General features: G+C 32.9%; 1 protein-coding gene, 2 long non-coding RNA genes and 1 pseudogene across 11 annotated transcripts; 2 read left to right on the top strand and 2 right to left on the bottom strand.

Moving 5' to 3' along the window:
• Nucleotides 1-1,357: 1,357 nt before the first annotated feature.
• LOC124899676 lies at nt 1,358-4,037 on the bottom strand. Of its 2 annotated transcripts, none has more exons than XR_007056977.1 (2): nt 3,286-4,037; nt 1,358-2,047 (listed from the first exon to the last, which is right to left on the bottom strand). It is a non-coding gene; the product is annotated as an uncharacterized LOC124899676 (long non-coding RNA). The 2 variants fall into 2 exon arrangements; XR_007056976.1 differs by having other exon boundaries at nt 1,358-1,875.
• Nucleotides 4,038-4,394: 357 nt separating this feature from the next.
• On the top strand, nt 4,395-5,634 carry LOC107874424 (annotated as a pseudogene).
• A 12-nt stretch (nt 5,635-5,646) lies between these two features.
• Nucleotides 5,647-8,943, top strand: LOC107873493 (putative pentatricopeptide repeat-containing protein At3g15130). 2 transcript variants are annotated; one of them, XR_007056975.1, is made up of 2 exons: nt 6,089-8,306; nt 8,668-8,943. XR_007056975.1 is itself a non-coding variant. In XM_047414676.1 (1 exon), the coding sequence occupies exon 1, from the start codon at nt 6,141-6,143 to the stop codon at nt 7,950-7,952; it is 1,812 nt and encodes a 603-aa protein (XP_047270632.1). In that variant the 5' UTR covers nt 5,647-6,140; the 3' UTR covers nt 7,953-8,435. The 2 variants fall into 2 exon arrangements, 1 of the variants encoding a protein (XP_047270632.1); XM_047414676.1 differs by lacking the exon at nt 8,668-8,943 and having other exon boundaries at nt 5,647-8,435.
• Nucleotides 8,944-16,278: 7,335 nt separating this feature from the next.
• On the bottom strand, nt 16,279-22,707 carry LOC124899675. 7 transcript variants are annotated; one of them, XR_007056970.1, is made up of 7 exons: nt 22,181-22,349; nt 20,541-20,633; nt 20,223-20,429; nt 18,306-18,630; nt 17,974-18,027; nt 17,019-17,159; nt 16,279-16,718 (listed from the first exon to the last, which is right to left on the bottom strand). It is a non-coding gene; the product is annotated as an uncharacterized LOC124899675 (long non-coding RNA). The 7 variants fall into 7 exon arrangements; XR_007056972.1 differs by having other exon boundaries at nt 18,007-18,027; nt 22,181-22,348; XR_007056968.1 differs by having other exon boundaries at nt 16,279-17,159; nt 22,181-22,384.
• Nucleotides 22,708-24,078: the final 1,371 nt, after the last annotated feature.

Raw genomic sequence — 24,078 nt, 5'->3', positions numbered from 1 at the left:
CCATATATCTCATCTAACACACATAACCATCACATGCATGTATCAACCAACATACACCATCACCACACACATATATATATCAACCAACATGCATAATCATCATCATATATATATATATATCAAGTAACATACATAATCCTCATATATATCTCAACCATCAAATATCAATCAACATATATGTATATATACATCATCAAAATCTAATATATATATATATATATATATATATATATATATATATATATAACACTTGAACTTTTAAAAAGGGATTCGTGGACTCTATGGACGAAAGGAGTCCATAGATAAACACTTGCATACCTTAGATTTCGTGGCCGGAAGAGATTGACGGAAGGAATTCTTGAATCAAAGCCTCCAATTAATTTCCACCAATTCAAAACCCTAACCCTAACTTGATATAGATATAGATATAGATATATATATATATACACACATACATATAAGAGAAATGAGAGGAAAATAATATAAGTTCTCAGCTGAATGGGGTATTTATAAAGGTTTAAAAGAGTGGTGAAAGACCCAAATGCCCCTAAGAAACAAATAAAACCCGAATCTGTCCTTCAGTGATTTATCCGATAGGCTGAAGTAAATTGGCCATAACTTTTTACTCCGATGTCCAAATTGGATGAAACCAATTTTATTAGAAAGAAGACTCTCAGGGATTTCCATTGATATAAAGCAGCTCACACAGTTCATTATGTACAAGGAGTTATGATCGTTTGAAGTTGACCAAAATAAATTGCCTGGCTGCAGTATTTTTTTTTCCTGCATATTTTACTGTTCACAGTTCGATCGGAATGGTCGTAACTCATCGCTCGAGTGTCCGTTTTGGGTGATCCACATATCGTTGGAAAGCTTATTCGATGCTCTACGAAATGGTGGGTCGAAATCCACCAAATGACACACAGAAAAATTATAAATCATTCTCGAAGATAGGATCCAATACGTTTACGCACAAAATTTTGACGAAAAATTTTCTGGGGTATTACAGTTATTTTTGTTGATACAATAAGATTAAAATAATAATTTATTTTTATTTAAGACTTCTCAATTTTGTTAGTACAGATGATTTTGTCACATTGAACTTTTAGTCGTCCGAGCAATACAAAGGTGATTGCTAAAAAAATTCTCCATTTCTTCCTAGAAAATGGAAAAGGGGACAACATACGAATAAATTGAATTAGCTTTATATAAGAAGAAAATGAAGAATAAATAAATAAGGATGTTAAGAAATGAAAAAAAAAAAAAAAAGAGAGAGAGAGAGAGAGAGAAATATGCAATAGAGAAAAAGAAATGAAGAAAAATGGTTGAGAAATAATGATGAAGAAGAAAGGGAGAGTTTAGGATTTTAAAATCAACCCTATATATATTTGTGTGTGCGTGTGTTTATGGTAAATAATTGTATTACTAAAAGTGAGAATTGAAGTACAACCGGTGAACAAGCTACTAGACAATCGACCCAGTAATCAGTTCAAGCTTAAAACCGAGCCTAGATACAGTTGCTCAGAAGGCATTACACTGGATAAGTACTAAAATTTTCCAACCATCTTACTATTCTGGTCTTGCTGCTAGCTCTAAAGTGAATCTCTTGGATGATATTTCTTATCAGGATCTTTGGTTGTTATTTTTTCTGCTAGAATATTTGCATATTCCTCTCCCTCCAAATGTAGTACACAGCCTCGACAAGCATCATTTTATATACTTAATCTCTTGAACTTTTTCCCCTTGCATATTTCTCAGCAGTTTTGCATTCCACAGCATAGGGCCTCTGTTGATACTCAAGAATTGCATTAGCATCCTTCATATGTATGCTGACATATCACATTCAATGAATAAGTCTGCAATACTCGCATTTACCTGCTCACAAAGAGGACAGACCAGACTTGCTGAGATATTCCATTTATGTAATCTATCTCGAGTAGTAAGTCTCTTATGGGTCGCTAGTTACAATATAAAGATCTATCTAGGAAATCCCAAGTCATTACAGGTGAATTTTCTCCATGGTACCTTTTGATAATGGCCTCGTAACCTGACATAGAAGAACAGTGGAATATTTTATACATTGCTGATACATATAGTGCTCTAACAAAGTATATAACTTGTAAAATCTTCTGAGTGGCCTATGATGCCGACTTTGGCATTTCTTCCCGCAGTTCTTTTTTTCCTCCATAGTACCAGTTAATTCATTTTATCCATAGTTTATTCTATTTATGTAAATGTTCCAGAGGTGTTTTGTTATCACTGCCTTATTCCAATAAGAAATATCAAGAATGCTCAGGTCTCCAGTTGATTTGGGATAGCATACCCTATCCCAAACTAGTAGTGTTTTCTTAGACATGTCAGTTTCACATATCCATAAGAAGTTTTTGCATGTAGCTTCAATTACTTTTACCACTCTCTTAGGCAAGACAAATATTTGGGCTCAAAATACTTGAATCAAAAACAATATAGATTTGATAAGTTGGGTCCCTACCTGCATAGGATAGAAATCTAATAGTCAAGAATGTAATTCTTCTGAGGATTGGTTGGCTCTGGGACAATAGACATTCTTTTAGAACTCAAAGGGACACCTAGGTATCAGAAAAGAAGACCACCCATATTGAAATCCAAGACACTCTGAATTCTTGTTAGACCTAAGGTGACAAACCAGCATAATAAATAGAGCTTTTGAAAGGATTTGCAATGAGACCAGAGGCACTTGTCATAGAGTAATCGGACTGATTGTACTTCTCTTCTACAAATAAGAGGAGGTCATTAATAAAATCCAATTGGACCAGGTTCAACCTACTACATTTTGGATGAAAATTGAACTAGGGTCGACACCTCATGAGCTTTAAGGATCTGCTCAGGTATTCCATGGCCAAGACAAAGAAGAGAGGAAATAGGGGGTCACCCTGTCACAGACCTTTTTTAGAACAAAATGGATCGGTATGATGACCATTGATAACAATAGAATAAGAAACAATACTGACAGATCATGACCCAGTTCACAAAACTCTTATTCTTTATAAGAGTCATATGTTTTCTGCATATCTATTTTAAGCATACATCGAGGAGATATAACCTTTCTCCCATACCCCTTAACCAGTGCATCACTAAATAATATATAATCTATAGTTTCCCTAGCAGATACTAAAGCAGCCTGATCAAAATCTATGAGGATATCCACGAAAATTTGGAGCCTTGTAGTCAGTACTTTAGAGATCAACCTATCATTGTACAACAAGCTATAAGCCTATATTCTTATATGGAAGAAGGGTGTTGTACCTTTGGTACAAGTGTGACAGTGGTGTAATTGATGGCTTTGAAAATTCTTCTATTGAAACACTGTTTTTCATTGCCTCAATTGTCCCATTACTTTTCACTGCTGAAGAGATTCACGTAACCCACCTACTCACTCATTAATCACGATGTTCAACTGAGTTGCAGTACTAATTAACACCTATTGTATTGGAAAGGGATAAACGGCAAATATACCCCTTAAATTTGCAATTTAAAGAATATATATCCTTTGCTTAAAAAGTGGAGAAAATATTCTCATATTTGTCTATGAAATGGTGCAGATATATCCTTATCGTCTAATAAATAGTATATATTTATCTTTCCATTAACTAAAATTAAAAAGAATTCTAAAATTATTTTTTTAATTTCAAAAATCTTAACTAACTTCAAAAAGTTAACTACCCATTTTTAATCCCTATAGACCAGAAGCAACTGAAAAAAAGAATTCAATCCCTGTTTTAGTCAGACCTAATTCAACCCCATTTTATGATTCAATAGAGTAGACATTGAGTTTTTTTTAAGTGTTTGATCCTGAGGAGAAAAAAATGAGTGAATGAATTATTTAAAGCCATATGACATTTTTGGAATTAAAGAACTAATTTTAGAATGTTTTTAATTCAACAAATATAGATATGTTAATGAAAAGAGCATACATACATCATTTGTTAGACGATAAGAGTATATATGCACCACTTTATTAACAAGGAGTATATATTTTCTAAATCGCAGAGTTGCAGGGTATATTTACCCCTTTCCCTATTGAAAATGAGAGACCGAACGTCAGGTACAATCTTTCTTTGATTCCAGCCCCTGGTTACACCAAAGCAATTCATTGTCAATAATGCACTATAGCACTTCAACAACAACAACAACAGACTCGATGTATTTCCACAAAGTGGGGTTTGGGGGTAAGATGTACGTAGTTCATATCGCTACCTCCAAAAAAAATAAAGAGATTGTTTCTGATAGACCCCCGGTTCAAGATAAAGAATAGTAACATGGGATGGATGACATAACAGAAATAGAAATAACAGAGATAATGCGTAAGGAATAATAAAACATAAATCAGAGAAATACGCACTACGAGATATAAGGCAACACGCAATAAGAAAATAGGAACTGATAAATTATGTAAGGGACAGCCGTGTAAAAGTAACTAACACTCACAAACCATAGGCACATATGCGCACAGTCCTAATAGTACTAGCCCGCTAGCCTTCTACCCTTATTCGCGACCTCCACACCTTCCTATCTAGGGTCATGTCCTCAGTAAGCTGCAGCTGCTTCATGTCATGTCTGATCACCTCCCTCTAGTATTTCTTCGGACTATCTCTACTCCTCCTGAAGCCATCCAACGCTAGTCTCTCACACCTATAAACTGAGGCACCCGCGTCCCTCCTCATCACATGCCCAAATCATCTCAGTCTTCCTTCTCGCATCTTGTCCTCCACCAAAGCCGCTCCCATCTACTCTCGGATAATCTCATTCCTAACCTTGTCCCCTCTGGTAAGCCCACACATCCAACTCATCATCCTTATTTTCGCCACCCTCAACTTTTGGATATGGGAGTACTTGACTGTCCAACACTCCGCTCCATACAATATGGCCACGGACTGCCACTCTATAGAATTTATCTTTTAAGCTTAAGGGGCGCCTTCTTATCACACAACACTCCCGAGGTGAGTATCCACTTCATCCAACCTGTTCCAATACGATTAGTGACATCGTCATCAATCTCACCATTCCCCTCTGGATCATAGACCCAAAATACTTAAAACTATCCCTCTTACAAGCCTCCTGGAGTCCAACCTCACCACCACATACGTGTGAATTTACAAAATAATATAATATGTCTGCTTCTGCTATTCCCAAAGGACAAGTTGATTTGTTGGACTTCGTGGACCGGTCTGGTGTGGAATGCCTTAATCAAAACGGCAGCCACACTATCTCCAATGCCCTCAAACAGGGTTACAGAGAAGATGAGGGCTTGAACCTAGTGAATGATGCAGATGAGCAGCTATTGATTTACATACCTTTTAATCAAGTCATCAAATTGCATTCAATTGTTATCAAAGGACCTGAGGAGGAAGGTCCTAAAACTGTGAAACTGTTTTCTAACAAGGAGCACATGGGATTTAGTAATGTTAATGATATTACCCTCCAAGTGACATAGTCGTTTTATCTGAAGATAATCTCAAGGGAAAACCAGTTATCCTGAAGTATGTCAAGTTTCAAAATGTTCGCTCCCTCCATTTTAAAAAGAATGACCTACTTTTCTTTTATGTTCGTTTCAAAAGAATGATTTCTTTCCATTTTTGACAATATTTTAGTTTCGACTTTCCACATAACATGTTTAGGACCACAAGATTAAAGAGTATTTTGGTATATTTAATACAACTTTAATTTAAGGCCACAAGATTTAAATCTTCTTTATTTTCGTAAATTTTGTGTCAAATTAAAGTAGGTCATTTTTCTTTAAACGGAGGAAGTAATTTTTTTTAAAAGGAAAAACTTGAACACTTCCCAATTGTTTAGGTACCATGTCAAAAGTACCATTTACTTCCTTCGTTTAAAAAAGAATGACCTATTTTGATTTGGTAAAAAATTTAAGAAAATAAAGAAGAGTTTTGAATCTTGTGGCCTTATATTAAAGTTATGTCAAATGTATCAAAATATCCTTTAATCTTGTAATTTTAAATATGTCATGTAGAAAATTGAAATTAAAATATTATAAAAAAAAATTATTTTTTTTAAACGAATTAAAAGAAGGTAGGTCATTGTTTTTAAAGAATGGAGTGTTATTTAAGGACAACCTCTCAAAGAGAGATGATTGACATAAAATGATTTTAAGAAAACTAAAATTATCAAACCTAGTCTATTACATCCTCAGCTACCCAAAAAAAGATCTTGGTTACTGTACTAACCTATGCCACATCAAAGACAACTACAACATTAATTTAGACACCTTACCTCAGTTACATCAAAATGGTCTTTTACATGACCAATTTAGCCTCAATCAAATCATCTCCACGTGTGCAAAATTGGGTTCTTTTTCAGTTGGAATTCAAACCCATTGTCAAATTATCAAAATGGGGTTTGATTCAAATGTATTTATAAACACTTCTCTTATTGATATGTATGGAAAATGTGGTAGTGTAATATTAGCAGAGCAAGTGTTCGATGAAATGCCCGAAAGAAATGTTGTATCACGGAATGCTTTGATTTCTTGTTATTTGGACACCCATTACGCTGAAAAGGCAATTTATTTGTTTCTTGAAATGCTAAGAGAGGGGATTGGGCCGACCCCAGCGAGCGTTTCGGCTGCATTGGTTGGTTGTACTCAGTTAGAAGCATGTGGAGTTGGTGCTCAGTTGCATGGTTTTTGCTGGAAAGTTGGTTTTTCTTTGAATATTGTTGTAGGGACTGTTTTGATTGATATGTATTCGAAATGTCTTGATCTTGAGAATTCGAGGAGAGTTTTCGATCGAATGTATGAAAGGAATGTTATTACTTGGACCTCAATGATTACTGGTTATGCACAAAATCGATGCCCTTTTCAAGGTTTGGTTTTATTCAAGGAAATGTTGAAGTTGGGAGTTAGAGCTAATTGTGTTACGTATACGAGTTTGTTGAGCTCGTTCTCTTGTTCAGATTACTTGAGTAGTTGTGAGCAGGTGCACAGTCATGTAATACAGCAATGTTTTAAGACCAACCATTACTTGGTTGTATCGCTGTTGTCTGCTTACTCGGAGTGTGGTTGTAGCTTAATGGATTTCCATAAGTTGTGCTCTGACATTGTGAAATGGGATGAAATATCGTGGAATGCAGTTATTTCCGGTTTCTCTAATTTAGGAGTTGGCGGAGAAGCGTTCTCCTGCTTTTCAAGAATGAGGGGGGCTGGTTTTACTGTTGATCACTATACTTTTGCGAGCATTTTGAAAGCAATAGGGAGCATTTCAGGCCTGGAGGAGGGAATACTGATCCATTGCCTAGTGTTGAAAACAGGATGTTCTTCCGAAGTTGTCATACAAAACGGGCTTCTTTCCATGTATACGAGATGTGGAAGACTTGACGAGGCTGAGAAAATATTCTCATCCATGGAGGAACGTGACCTCATATCGTGGAACTCACTTCTTACAGGGTGTGCACATCATGGTTATGGTGGGGATGTGATTGTAATGTTTGAAGAAATGAGGAGATGTGGTATTAAACCAGATCTAACCACATTCCTGGCTGTGCTTTCGGCATGTAGACATGCTGGCCTGCTCGAGGAAGGGCTTAAATATTTTGATCTTATGAAAAATGACAATTCTCTACCACCACCTAAACTAGAGCATTATGCTTGCATAGTCGACCTGTATGGCCGTGCTGGTCATCTACATGAAGCAGAGGCCTTCGTCAACAACATGCCAGTAGAGCCAGGACCTTCGGTTTATAAAAGTCTACTTAATGCTTGTCAACTTCACAGTAATAAGGGACTCGCTGTGATTTCTGCGAAGAAGCTTGTTGAACTTTGCCCTAATGATCCTGTAACGTACGTATTGCTAGCAAATGTGCTAGCATTGGGAGGGAATTGGAATGGTGCAGAGGGACAGCGCAAGCTTATGTCGGATAGAGGATTGAGTAAGGTACCTGGTTATAGCTGGCTATAATTCACAATAGGGTAGTACTGTTACCAACTGACATGGTTCGAACTCTGCCGCAAACAAAAGCCTGGTATTTAAGTGGACAAAGATAAAGGGCCGGGCCTTTTATCCATGGAGTTTCTAATTGTGCACTATTGGCTCTAAGAGATTTCTCGATTATCCTTTCTCATTGACATAACATGGAACTATGACAAGTGAAGTCTTTAAGTCTCAACAATTTTAGTAGGCTACTAAAATTGGAACCAATCTGTACAATACTAGACTCTCATTTTGAATTCTGTAGGTACACACTGATTAGGCTGACAATGAGAGAAAAGGGTGGGTTTCCCATACCAAGTGCTTTAACTTGTCTTGGGTAAGGTATGTATACGCTCTATCCTTCCCACTCTACATGTGGGATTACATAGGTGATGTTGTTGTTGTACTTTAATTGGTTTAAGCACAACCATTCCCTCAATATATAGATGAACCTGACCTTTCTTGATCTAACACACCTTTTAAAAAAGCTTAAATTCAAGGTGTATTTTATTGAACTAACCTTATTCACTGCTTTGAAATTTTAGTTTGATGGTTGTTTTATATATAGTTATTTAATATTAAGAATAACATATTAAATAGACAAGTAAAATGAAACATTTGTTATTAAAGAATAGGCAAAATAATTCGGTGGACCCTTGTACTTGGTTCGATTTGTAAAGTGGATACTCCTACTTACATGCAGGGGCGGATCTATGTGTATGGGTGAGGGTGCCACGACACCCGGTAACCTCGACTGAAACTTTGTATATATATGTATATACACAGAAGAAATGAGGTATAGATTAAGCTTGCCACCCTTAAGATCAAGCAGTTAGATAGCACTAGTGGCAAAGGGAGTTTCCTGCCACCCAGCTGATCCGAGTTCGAATCCCTCCTGGTGCACGTTGTTTTTTCATTGATTTTTCTTTTTTAGTTCTATTCTATACTAATCCAAATTGTTGCGTTAATTAATTCTTAATTTTTTAACTTTCTCTTTTGTTAATTACTATCAATCTCTTGTTACGATCCATATCAATGAACAAACAAAAATATATATAAATAGTAAATTGTTTTTAAAATTTAAGTTTTAAAAAATGATTTATTATCATGCTAAAGTTTTTTTAAATTTAAATATCTATTTAATCTTTCATCAAAGTTCACGCTAAGTGAAGATAACTATATTGAAACTATAATTTTTACCCTTCTCAATTATATATCTGTAACAATATATAAAGATAATGAAATATGAATATGTTGAAGTAATGATATTAGATGGTTTATATAAAGTTCGATGTTTTAACATTATTTTTTTTCTTTCTGTTTTCGAGTTATTTCTCTTATTCGTAAAAAGAAGTTGGACTAATTAGGTATCTTGAATCTCAGATATCTTGAAAGAGAATATAACTAAATATCCAGATTCGATTAATTTGTATATAAAAATAAAAAAAGATAAATAGTTCGAAATGTAACTCAAAATTTTAAAAAATTGATCCGTTTATCTTCGTGGACAATTTGACACCCGGAACTTAGGAATCCTGGATCCGCCTCTGCTTACATATTTGTCATCCGAATTCTTAAACCCATTAAAAAGTAATATTTTAAATACTTTTTCTGACCTGACATCCTATGTGGCTGGGACCACATAGGAGCGTGTATTGCAGCCTCCAACCGCGCATAGGCCATCAAAAATAGGGCCCCAACGGTCTTAATAAGCCTTTTTCATACTCCTTCCTCATTTGCTTCCAACACCATTGTTGGAGTAATTTGAGTTTTTTTTCCTCCTCTAATTTCTCTCTCTAAGTTTGTGTTCTTTAAATTTTTTTTTCCTGCTTTGTTCGTAATTATTTCGTAATAATTAAAAAAAAAAAATTAACCCCCCCCCCCCCAGCGGCAGCATGGCAGCCCCAAGTATGCTTGACCCTAATCCCGTAAATCTTTCTTCTTCGCTGCCCCTCCACCCCCAACCCCACCCCACAACCACCCGGAACCTTTCTTCTTCGCACAAGAAAAAAAAAACATTAAGAGAAAAGTGTAAGACTTTAAAGTAAAAATGCCCCGTGGGGATTCCCTTAATTGAAAGGAAAATAAGTAAATGTATTTCTCTATAAAGAAAGCTAAAAGCTTTAGTTACACCTGCAAACTATAAACAAAGCACAGATGACCAAAAAAAAAAGGAAAATAGCAAGATTTTAAGAGAAATTCATGCTCATTGTAGGAATTCAAGATTTGAGTATAAGCAATTAAAGGGTAAATTGGGTGATTCGAAGGTAAAGTCATGCTCCTCGTAAGAATTCAAGATTTGGGTATAAGTAATTTTTCTTTCTCCATAAAAATTGTTTATCAATAAAGATTTAATCTTTTTTTTTTTGTTTTTTAAAATGGATATTGAACATCAAGAAGATATTTTAGTGACTGTTGGATCTGGTTTCATTGGACACACACAGTGATGCAGTTACAGAATGAAGGTGTTGAACATCAATAATATTTTTCTAAAAAAAATAGTGTGTGCGAGAGAATTTTGTATATTTATGAACTTGACAATGGTGTGTGTGTGTTTGGAGGTGGGTTGGCGTGGTGGTAGGGATGAAAGAATAGTGTGTGTGTTCATATGAATGAAGTGAAGAAAAAGAAGAAGCAAAGGAAGAATTGCCAATTTTACCTTTTTTTTAATTTTAAATTTAAATTTTTTATATTTTTAATATTTAATTTCTTATGTGATATTTTAAAAATGATATAGAATTTAATATAACATTTAAAATGGTGTGAAAGTTGACGTGACAGCAAGTGTGTTATACATATTAAAAAAAAATATTTAAAATATTATATTTTAATGAGTTCAATGATTCAGATAACAAACATGTAATTAGAAATATCAAGTTACAAAATGAATATAGGTCCATTGAGTCATTTTGCCTAAAGAATAAGACTAGAACAACAAAAATGGGGAGAGAAGAGAACTTACAAGACTATAACAAGAAGAATGAGGAGAGAAAAGACAATACGTCTCATTTCTCTTGAATGGTAAGTATAACAAATAAACCTGGAAAAGTTGTTGAACTTTTTTCCGAAAAATAGACCTTAATTATATTTTGATAGACATTCATCGTAACTTAAATTAAATGAGCCGAATAAAATAAAACAGAACTTATATTTTTCTACTCCATTGAATTGAAGGTTTCTTTTATCTTTGCGCCTAATTTATAACTAAAAGATCTTGGTATAAATCCATATAAATGTCCCTATTTTGGTTATTTTACTATAGGTGAGATTTTTTTTAAGGACAAAATCATTATCATGCTCAAAGTTCAATCACTTTCTGCATATTTATTTTCAACAGATATTTGGTTATAGATATTATCTGTTACAGAAACAACTGGATCACATGTTTAATGGATAAGGGTCAACTACCAGAATAAATGGCACCAAAAAACCTTATGTACGAATTTGAAGGTTTTAGAATTGTGGTCTCTTCTAACACCTGGGTTATTCGTCTCAAACTATTTGTCTTTTGTTTTTTAATATTTAAATAACAAAAATTCTGGCAAGTGTTTTAAGATTATTTATTTTATTATATTAATTTTAGAAAAATTGTCATTTAAAGTATATTGTTTCATATAACTAGATAAGTATGTCTGTGCTTAGCACGGGCCTAATATGAGGGATTTTGAAATAAATTTTTATTTTCTATGAGTATTTGAGGTGTAAACATAAAATCAAATTAAAATTATTTATTTGATAATTTTTCTGACATCAATAAATAGTTTTCTTAATTCAAAATAAAAATAAAAAGCATTAGAAAAAAAAAAAAAAAACTTCGTACGATAAATTTGAAGTATAAACTACGTATCCATACAATGCTTATGAAAATTCAAATTTGTCAATATAGTATATCAATAAAATTTATTATAAAAGAACTTATGTCCTCCCTCGTTTTGAGACAAAAGACTGTATGGTAGTATAATGAATTAATTGGTAATTTGAGAAACTCAAGCAATGTGATAAAATTTTAATTTGATTAATTTTAAATGTTAAATGATTATATTATCAGCGATATAAATTGGATCCAAATTCACCTTTTCTCTATCAAATTTTAATTACGTTAAGTTTGAAAATAAATCAAATTTATTTTAGTTTACGTATATAATTTAAATTTTAATATTTAAATGAAATGAATTTCAAATTAGATATAATTTCTATTTGAAATCATTTCCCTCATTCCATTCAAGTATATTATTTTTCTTTTTAAAAGAATGACTATTTTTATTTTTTGCATTTTTTTTTCCAAATTCCGCATGCATGTTTAACACCATAAAATATAGGCTCAACCTTAAGTTCTAATAAAGTAATTTAGTCTAACACATTTGATTCGAATTTTGAAAAAAAAAATTTTACACTTATTTTTATTCGTCTATTAGATAATTAAGTTAATCATATAAAATATTTTATCTTCTTAATTATATTTATCAACATCAAATTGAAATGTTATGAATTTTAAGACTTATTGAGGCAAATATGTATAATTGAAAAAGATATGTTTTATGCGGTTAACTTAACTACCTAATGGATGATGAGAAGAAATATAAAAAAAAATTATTAATTTGAACCGAAAGTGTATAACTAAAACATTTATTAGAAGTTTAATTGTTCGGTTGAAACAAGAATTATAGTATGAGAATGTAAATGGAATGCCCTAGTAAATTTAAGGAGCTTATTATGTATTAATATTAAAATTTAAAGGACATTTACTACCTTACACAATTTTTAGTTTAAGATCATAAAATCTCATTTTGCATTCCAAGCTTAATCTAGTTATAACACTAAATTAAAACTAAGGAAATACTTTTTTTCCGGTGGATCTCTTACGTGGCATTTGTAGGAGGTATAAGGTGATTTTATGAATACGTGATAAATTTATATTATCAACCAAAACATGATATAAAGCTAATATCAAATTTAGTCTTATCGACTATCTCATTTCTTTTTTTACTTTTACTTCTCCTTTACACTCTTTATTTCACTTTGACCGAGTATTCATGAAGAGCAAATTTAGTAGCTAGAAATAATGAAATTTTTCATGAATATTTGTCAAATTTTCTTGACTGATTGCAAAACTAAAATTGAATTAAAATTATTTAATTGATAATTTTTCTAACATCAATAAACAATTCTTTTAATTCAAAATAAAAATTATTAGACGAAAATTTTTTGCATGATAAATTTGAAGTATAAACTATGCATGAACACAAAGCCTACGAAAATTTAAATTTGTCATTATATAAATAAAATTTATTAAAAATATAAATAAAATTTATTATAAAAAAAAATTGTCCTCTTTCCTCTTGAGATAGAAGAATGTATAGTAATATAATGAATTAGTTGGTAATTTGAGAAATTCAAGCAATCTACTCAAGTGATAAAATTTTAATTTGATTAATTTTAAATGTTAAATGATTATATTGTCAGTGATGTAAATTGGACCAAATATACTTTTTTTCTATCAAATTTTAATTAGGTTAAGTTTGAAATAAATCAAATTTATTTTAATTACATATATAAATTAAATTTTAATATTTAAATAAGATAAATTTCAAAATATAATTTTTATTTAAGATTATTCCCTTCATTCCATCCAAGTATATTATTTTTCTTTTTTAAAGAATGATTATTTTTTATTTTTGCATATTTTTTTTAAAATTCTGCATGAACGTTCAACACCATAAAATATAGGCTCAACCTCAACTTTTAATAAAGTATTTCAGTCTTACACTTTTTATTTGAATTTTGAAAAAACTTTTGTTTACACATGTCTTCATTCGTTTATGAGATAGTTAAGTTAATCATATAAAATATTTTATTTCCTTAATCTTACATATCAACCTCAAATTGAATTGTTATGTATTTTAAGACTTATTGACGCGAATGTATATAATTAAAAAAGATGACAAGTTTTATCCGGTTAACTTAACTATCTAATGGATGATGAGAACACGCACAAAAAATTTTTATTAATTGTTCAATTAAAAAATGACTTATAATTTGAGAATCTAAATGAAATACCTTGATAAATTTAAGGTCTTAATTGTGTATTAATTTTAAAATTTAAAGGATATTTAATATCTTACACAAATTTTAATTTAAGATCATACAATTTCATTTTACATTCCATGCTTAATCTAGTTAAAACGCTAAATTAGAGGAAATATTTTTTTTTCCAGTAAATATTCTTAGGGGTCATTTGATAGGTGTAAGGTGGGATATCTCATGGATACGTGATAAATTTATATTATCAATCAAACATGATATAAAGCTAAAATCAAATTTGATCTTGGTATAATCCATGTGATTTTATCAATCGTTGAATTATTTTATATCACCTCACATATGATATAATAATCTAAAAATTAAGATTGTAATTACAAAATAATTTAGTCTACGTACTAAATAACCTCTTAATCTACTTTAATTGAAAGTAGCAAAATAAAATAAAAAGAGTAAAATGAAATTGAATGTTAAGGGTGAGTATTTTAATAAATGTGATTGCAAGGAGGAGGGTCCATATTTTCACAATTGTGAAGGGATTTTGATGGAGTGATAAATGGCACATCAATAATTATATGAAAGTTAGCTGATTTTTTTGTCATTTGGCTGTTCTTGATGCATAATGTGCATCCATTTTAAGCTGAAACTTTTGCTTTTGGACTAAATTGCCCTTAGTTGTCCTCCTAGTGGCTTTTCTATATAGTAGAAATTTTTAAATATTTTAATTTTAATTATAAGATATTAAATTAATTGAATCAATTTTATTTCGAAGTTTAGTTAATTGACTCTACTCAATTCAGATACCACTCTAAAAGAGCTTGAATTCCAACCTTATGTTAGAACCCACGAGGAGCAATTTCAGCTAGAGACAAATGTTTTTTGACTACAAATCTATGCTCAATTTTCCGGTAACTTATCACTTAGTAATAGCATTATACATAAATATGTCATTTTAATTTGCATTAGTGGACATCTATTTCTTTTGGAGTACACAAGTATGCACTTAAATTTATATAAAGATAACAAGTATATACACGCATCTTCCATAATAATTTGCAATTAAAATACACTCGAACTTATTTGTATTATATTGTGTGGGATGTTCATTTCTATTTATTCAACTTTATACATATTTAAGTGTCGTTTTTGCAAACAAAAAAAAATAAAGGGCATAAGTATTAGTTGAATCCAAGTTTTAAAAAAATACACGTTTATGTATTATGACATTAATAATTATCTTAGAAATTTACTTAAAATTACCTAGACAAGTGATATGATTATAAAATATATTTTTACATATACTGCATCGACCGTAAATAATTGAGATATATATTTACACAATCAAGTCATTACTAAATAACTACAGGTAAATCTAGAGGTGAGTGGTAGATGAGTTCAGACTGTTAGGGTTTTTATCCTGATTTTCTTATCAAATTTAAATTTATTTTTCTTAGAAGGAAAATAAAAGTAATACCATAATTACTTTTACTTTTTCTAAAAGAAAAATATAAATTTTTTTCAAATTTGGCAAACCTCTTTCTTAGAGGAAATGTTTTGAAACTCTATAAATAGAAAATTTCCTTCTCATACCATTACACAATAACATTTACAATGTAGTCGTTAAAGAGTCTTGTTTAGAGAGAGATTTTCTCTCAATTGATAAAAAAAAAAAGTGGTATCAGAGCTTATCTCTACAAGAAAAACAGCCTATAAAAAAGGGAAGTATGGTCCCAAAAAGTCCAAATCTTATCCCAATTGGTCTTTTAGGACCAGAAAAATTCGATCGTGTCCGTCCTAACAGGCTCTGTCGCTAAAGGTCATTACCGACGAATCCAATAAACCGGTCCTTAAAACCCTTTTGCAACGGCAAAAAAGCTGATCGTAATTGCCTTTTAGCGACGGTATATCTTGTCCCAATTGACTAACTACCTGATCTTAATTATTCGTTTGCGACGAGCAATCTCGTCCCAAATAGACTAACTACCTTGTCCTAATTATCTTTTAGCGACGGTACTTCTTGTCTCAAATAGACTAACTACCTCATCGTAATTATCTTTTTGCAACGGTATTTCTCATCCCGAATATTCTTTAGTGACGAGCAAAATTCTTTTCCTAGATCAACCTTTAAGGACGAGCAACATCCTGGTCGTAGATCAACTTTTAAAGACGAGCGATATTCTAGTCCTAAATCAACCTTTAAAGACGAGTCGTAGATAAACATTTAAAGACGAGCAATATTTTTAGTCTCTAATTGACCACAAATGAGCCTAATATATATCACGAAATAATAAATTTCATCAATTTATATAAAATTGCTATCGAGAATTAAATCCAGTATACATAGTGATAAAATCTGTACATCTCAGTATTGTAGTAATAATTAATAGTTACCTGACAAGTTCAAATAACTCAAATCCAAGTATTAACTCGGTGGAACTACCACGAGACATGACTAACTTTCTATATCAGTATATATAGTTCATCTTTGAAGCTGTTTTTGTTTGTAGAAGGCATTATAGACCTGAATGAGTTTCAGGACTGCTGCTGCCATTCCTGAATTGTGCGATAGAGAGCATAATTGGGAATCAAATCACAGGTATCGAGCTTGAGGTTTGTCATCGGAGAAGTATCGTGTCCACTGTACAGCCATCCTTTTATTGCATCGCCTTCATATGTATAACCATCCGCTGCTATATGTGGATTTTCCATGACATCCTAAAAGTGTTCACGTCAAAGATAAAAGCATCAATCATACAGGATACACACAGTACACCAGATACGAAGCATCAGCTACCACAAATTAGCACGCTCCACGTCCAATGTTATAACGTTTCATATTCAGTTAGCCAGTTAGCCACAAGCACGCTCAACCCCAACCTCCAAAGATAAATGACTAACATACAAACAAAGAAAATAAAAGGAAGGTGACACGAAGGAGCCAAACAGATCAGTGAGAAAAGAAAAGGCGACATCAGGTGCAGAAAGATAAAATCAGGGGAAAGAAGCACGCAAGACCTTGTTAGAGATATGAGCTCCATGGAATTTAAAGCCTGAAAACACATCATCCTTTAGCAACCAGAACACAGTTTCCATCAAACTTCACTTCAGAAACCGAGTCAATGGCTGGTTCATTTACAGTATGTTCCACAGACGCTCCTGCATTGTTAATCTATTAGAAAAGAAGATTTAAATGCCAATGATTTCTCAGTCTTACACTTCTCCCTTAGGCATGTGAAACCAGGAAGGATATTTTGCGGATCTATTCAGTTTAACCAAGGAAAGAACTTAACCTCACACAACATTAAAAAGGAGGGTCAAAAATTAGAAGAAAACAGAGCTAGAACTAATAAAGAACATAGCAAAAGGAGATCCCATTTCACTTCCATCAAGCTTATTGAATCAATAAGAATATATCAATATTCAATGAAAAGACCAAAACGAAGTCAAAAGCAAAAGGAGATACAACTCTATTGTTGACAGTATGAATGTTGATTGTTTCACTGGCTACAAATGAGTCAAACAAGCATTAAGCATTAGTAAAGTCCAGACTAAAAGGATATAGCAGTATTGGTGGTCATGTCTGGTCAGCAGAAATCAATTATCAATTCTACTGGTCAGCAGAAATCAATTATCAATTCTATGTAGTTTCCTGTATACAACTTTATTTTTGACGAGTCGTTTCACATACAGCAATTACCTTGTCCATCAAAGCAATGCTTTCTAACTAACCCACTACTTGCAGAAGATTTTATTGTCAGCACAAAAGCAGAAAAAAGAAAAAAGGAAAGTAGTCAGAGGTACCAAGGAAGTATTTCCATACATAATTGACAAGAAACTAAAAAGGTTACTAATCAAAAAGAGGAAACACTGTGCTAATTGAGGGAGAAAAAAATATACCGTAAAGGGGAAATTAGCATCATAAAACAACCAACAAGAAGATATACCAGTCTAAATACTAGGGAAAACATACCATTTGATACTGCTGGAAGTAGGGAAGACATACCATTTGATACTGCTGGAAGTGCTGCATTAGAATTTATTTCGTCAAAACCAGGAATAGCACCTTCTTTTGACTCAATAGAGTAAGTTGAACAAGTTAATGATGGGACATTCGAAGTGTTAAAACCAAGATCCATGAAATCTATAGTTTTTCCCTCTTGCATAGAAGGGTCAAATTCTAGGGATTCAACTGATGATGCACTTGATGAAGATTCGGCATGGTAATGTCATTTTTAAAGTTTCCTCAGTAGAAGCAACTACTGCTGAACTTTTACCAGAAAAAGAGTGTCTTTTCCAAATTACCTTCAACAGACATCTTCATCGGCTTATCTACTTGTGGCGGAAGTGATGAATCAACATGTGTTCCTTCCATATTTTCCACAGCTAGCTCGAGACAGGACGAGTTTGGACGGGAAAGTTCATCCTTATTATCTTCTTGCACACTGATGTTCAACAACTCAGAAGCTGGATGTTGTTCTTCTGTATTTTATTCTAAAGATAAATTACTGGTCTCCACCTCGGCATATGACAAAAATGCAGGGAGTATTTCTTGAATAAACTCTGAACAAAATTGTTTCAGATTTGCACCCGTCATCAGCAATTGGCTTTCGACAAAACCAAAGTGTTCCTTCCAACACACAATTAACAAACTAATCAAAAGAATATCAAGGAACACCGAAGCTGGCAGAAACTTAATTTTAATATCCAGAACTCAAACAAAAACTAGAGGTTCACTGTTTTTACATGATACCACAATTAATAGTTGTAGTCTACCCTTTTCCATAGATCCATTATTGTAGCAGGAACAAAAAAACTAATAGGGACATCAAAGAGGTGGTCATTTGGATGAAATTTATGCCAGTTTATTCTGTGTGTATATTTGCATGAGAGCACCAATTGCAATGTCCCACAACATGAAACGATCTGAATATTCCAATTTGATAACAAGCAAAGAAAATAAAACAAAGTCGAGAAAAAGGAAAGCTAAAAGAAGTAACAAGCTAACAGCCAAAGAAAGAAAATGGCACTTGAAATATATGGAAGGCCAGCTAATCAGTGGCAGATGTACATGTATTCTAGGGGGTTCGAACCCCCTTCGTCGGAAAATTATACTATTTTTACATGGTAAAAATTTTTTTTATGTATAAATAATAGAGGCTGAACCCCCTTCGACTAGTCCGTATATGTACTACTGAACCCCCTCACACACACTGAAAATCCTGGATCCGCCCCTGCAGCTAATGATACCTGAGATCTAGCATCAACTTCGGAACACAGACTTTCCAGCTTTTTACCAATTTTTTCGATCCAGGCTCTGCCTCTACTTGTAAAGTCCATTACGAACATATGTATCTGAATGATTAGAATGGTCACTAAACGAACACAATTCCTACCCAAAGGCCAAAGAGCTGTAACCTTCAATCCAAATCAACAAGTAGGAACAATAGTTAACTGAACCACATTGAGTAACAGGCTGAGCAACTCTTTGATGAATAAAATGCATATATGGATGTTCAGAGAACTTTATCCATGTTAATACTAGTCATGTTGCACCCTGCTTGGTGTTTTTACTCTCCCAAGAGAGAAACCAAGTAATAGTCAAACAGAAAGATAATAATGTGCTCTAGCATGTCATTGCACTCGAAAAGGGATGCATCTTCAAGTGCAACAACATACCTAACGTAATCCCACAACTGGGGTCTCGGGAGGATAAGATGTGCGCAGACCTTACCCTAGAGAGGTAGTTTTAGGTAGTTTCTGATAGACCCACGGCTGAAAAGAGAAGTATTTAGACAAAGGTTGCAAGAAGAAAATTGTCCTAAGCAGCCAACATTCTCTCCTTTTCATCATCCCATCAGGCTTTCTGTATGAAGCATTACTTTCAGCTGTGTTGCTCGAACTCTCCAAAAGTGATATCACATAGATGTCAAATCCTTCAAAAATGCACTACTTTTGGAGGGATCCGACACGCCACCGTCGACAATTTTGAAGACTTCATGCAACATATACTTTCAGGATGTTAAACACTCCATATCTTACCTTGTCATATGCTTGGTTTGGAACAAACTTCCCGTAAATAGTTTAATTTTTTCAATGTTTATCCACGATTTGCTTTAATTATATAAGTAGACAATTAGTAGTCATAAACTGTAAGATAAAATTTTATAAGTGGTCGACAGTGCAAACGCACCAAATTGCATGAAAGGTGAGACAATATACCTCGGCATTCTTGATATCCGGAAGCAAATGACGGTTCACTAGTATATACCACAAAGAATCTGCAGCTCAAGGAAGAACATACAACGCAAGTTCTCTACGTCTAGCTTTCTTCTCCAGCAACACAGAGAGGCCTGAGAGAGCCCCAGCTACCCAATATACAAGCTTATGGTCCTTTGATTCCACCTTCTGGTGGGCACATACGGCAGCCTTTTATTGAGATAGAGAAATTAATCAGTAAAGCTAAGCAAGTCAACAAGCAGCATAAAAAAAAGAGCCTAGGGACTCCCATATGTATAAGGCATCAAAAACATAAACTACCTGAAAGATTCCAACAAAAGCGGACAAGAAGGTTGTAGAGTGAATAGCCCCTGCAAGAGCATACCAACAGGTGCGTGTAGGAGCATCCATAAACTGGGATAAGATTCACATAAGATCAGCAAGTGTTCTTAAAAGAATTACTTCACTAGAAACTCCTTTTTTGTTTTTTAAGAAAGGAAACAACATTACATATTCTCAGCAGAATGTGCTGGGATCCATATGACATTTCAAAAAACAAAACAAAAGTGAATCCTTTCTAACAAGGACTATAATGTGAGTCTGCTTCTTATTAAATTTCTTTACATCAAAAGTTGAATAAAAATACACAGCTCATCTTAATTTTCTGAATAGAGCTACTTTTCTCTCCAAAATATCTTGCATTCCCTTCATTCTATATAGACCACCAAATACATTTGGGAATTGTCTTCCACCATTTCTTCTGTCTCACATTTCTGCCAATGTTGTTTCAGGAAGCAACCAATTCTCCAGGAAGCTTTGGCATGATTCTTCTGATATCTTTCATGTTAAAAATAGTTATCACAGCTGATAAGATGATTCTTCTGATATCTTTCATGTTAAAAATAGTTACCACAGCTGATAAGTCACTACACAAGGCAAAAATAAATGGTTGATGGTCTCCGATTCCTTCTCATATAAATAATACTAAGAACATAGTTGGATCCCCTTTCACTTCAGCTGCTTAAAAAGATTCTCCCCGGGGAATTCTGCTCATACACATAAACCACTATAGCAAAATGCGCATTCCTGCTCGAACAACAGGAACAGTTAACAGGATCAAGATCATAATGTGCTAAAACTCTGACAGTTTATCCACACCCAAATCTTAGACAACAACAATAACCGATAGAGTGGGTTCGGGTTCCACATTAGTTAGGGAAGGACTGGTGGTCTGCTTAATTATACTTGTACAATCCCTCCGTCACAAACTTAACTTTTGGGATTGAAGTAGGCTCAACTGGAATATCTTTACATCGCTCATTTTGATTTCGATTCCCTGTCCCATAGCTTGGGAAATGGACTTGGTGATCTGCTCATATGGACTTAGGCAATCCTTCCTCTTAGTTATACCTAAACCACATGTCTACAACAACATACTCGATGTAATCCCATACATGGGGTCCGGAAAGAATCAGATATACACAGACAACACTCCCTCTACCTTTGCCCCCACATCTTAGACACAATCAAGTTATTTGATGAAACAACACAGAACCCAAAACTAACAGTACACAAAAGTATAGTAGGAAAAAAAAAGCCCTTTAACTCCGTAAACCCATGTGTTTGGTTGACCAATCCCATCAAACAACAACAAAAATCAAGAAAATCAGAAACGCCCATATCCGAAAGAACCCTAATGGTCACCCACCCAACCATCAAAATCATAACAAAATCCAAGTTCAAACTCATTATCTAAAGGGTTAACATAACAAGAAACAAATAAAGATAAGGGAAAATAAAAAAATAAAAAAAAGTAAGAACCCTATAACGTAATATACTGAAATTCCACCATTAAACATAATCAAGAAGAGCTTTATAGTGCAACTCCACAGTGAAAAATTGAGTATTTTGAAAAGGGTGCGAACCAAAAGTAAGAAACAAGAAGCCCAATTCAGGTTTACCTCAGCAATTGGTTGGTCCAGCCGGCGTCGTCGACGATCGATGTTGGTTGCGTATGGCTGCTATAGAGAGGATTCAACGATGAGCAATTATAATTAATTTGTTACCTTAGTTTAATTTTCAAATGCTAATTAATTAAAAGCTAAGTAGAAGAAATTAGCGCCTTAGTGAAATAGAATAAACGGAAAAGGTTACGTATTGAAATCGAGTCAAAAATATGCTTCGTTAATCTATTGGGTCAGAAATATCCTTCAACTATTAAAAAACTATTCAAAAATATCCCTCCAACTAACGATTTTCTTAAATACTATCCATCCACCTTTATGACTAAAAAATACCCCTGCAACTAACGATTTTCTTAAATCATAAATAATTTTTTTAACATACGCGGCAGATTTCACTTAGTTGAAACTAAATTAATTTAATTATTATATTCAATCCGGCCTCAACTCAAGCTTTGGGGTGGGGTGGGTGATCTTGAATGGTATAAGCTTTGTAAGTTATTTTCCCTACTTTGATTAGTGAAGTTATTTTTCTTAGTTTGAAATTTAGAATAAATATGTTTTTTAGAAAAAGTATTTTTCAAAACTTTTAGTCAAACGAACATTTTCGTTCGCATCGAACCCACCCTTAAAAGCTTGTAATGGTGAGGTGATGCTTTTTTTGATAGTTCTAGCGTCGGCATAAGAGAACACTCCAAGATTCATAATTAATCAAAGTTTTACATCAAAATCTCTTACCTATTTTTTTTCTACAAATGGCCTTAAATAATTAATTATCATTTAACTCGTATGGAATTGGTATATATTATATTCTTCGTTATACAATTTTCTATTATTTTAACTCTTACCTGAAATATTATACTAGTAGATTGCGATGATTCTTTATAAAAGGAAGAGAATGTACTCCATAGTTATATTCCCTATCCCAGAAAAAGTAATGTGCATCTTTAAGGTTAGGTTTTGACCATTTATAGAACAGTAATGTTAAATATCCTCCGTTTTAATTTATTTATTTTAATTACTATTTACATAAAATATTTTAAATTATTAATTATATTAAATCTTTTAATAGTGCAATTATTTTATGAACATAATTTTTAATATATAGTTTTTATTATAAAAAATTTATATTCAAATTCACATCAAATATTAATTAGCTTGATCATTATACTTTGATAAACAAAGAAACAAAGGAATGGATAATAGTTACAAGATTTGACGTTTGCATGAAAGAATAAAGTTACTGAAAGTACTGGTATTTTATTTACTATAGATATTCTCCACAAGCACGGATTAAAAAATGCTTTCACAAAATTTATATTGTCTCGTTTTGCTACTATATTAAAGCCTAGCATTATTGACGTTGGGGCAACCTTTATACGATTTGAAATGGGTAGTTTGAGTTGGGGTTGGATTGGATATAATATTTTAATTAATTTAGTTTCAACCAAGTGAAAGGTGCCACGTATTTTTTTTAAAAAAATTATTTATGATTTTAGAAAATCGTTCGTTGCAAGGGTATTTTTGAGTCATAAAGGTGGATTTTATGGTATTTTTGAACCAATTTCAATACTTAAAGGGTATTTCTGACCCTTTTTGAATTTTTAATTATGATTTTTAAAAACCGTTAGTTGCAAGGGTATTTTTGAGCCATAAAGGTGGATGAAGGGGTATTTTTGAACCATTTTCAATACTTGAAGGTTATTTTTGGCCCAATAGGTTAACGAAGGGTATTTTTGACCCAATTTCAATACTTGAAGGGTATTTCTGATCCTTTTCCGTAGAATAAATTATTAAAATTTTAATATTTTATTTTGGTGTTATTTTTCCCGCTCAAAGAATTAGGGACCAATTAAAAAAAATATTAGGGATCGGATTTTGTACCTTCGCAATAAAGT

This window comes from Capsicum annuum, chromosome 6 (genome assembly GCF_002878395.1).
Source record: "Capsicum annuum cultivar UCD-10X-F1 chromosome 6, UCD10Xv1.1, whole genome shotgun sequence".
Lineage (NCBI taxonomy): Eukaryota > Viridiplantae > Streptophyta > Magnoliopsida > Solanales > Solanaceae > Capsicum > Capsicum annuum.
This window is presented reverse-complemented; position numbering and strand designations above follow the sequence as displayed.

Bases quoted from the DNA above. Each gene is read 5' to 3' on its own strand.
- LOC107873493 (XM_047414676.1), top strand. From the start codon at position 6,141: ATGATTTTAAGAAAACTAAAATTATCAAACCTAGTCTATTACATCCTC.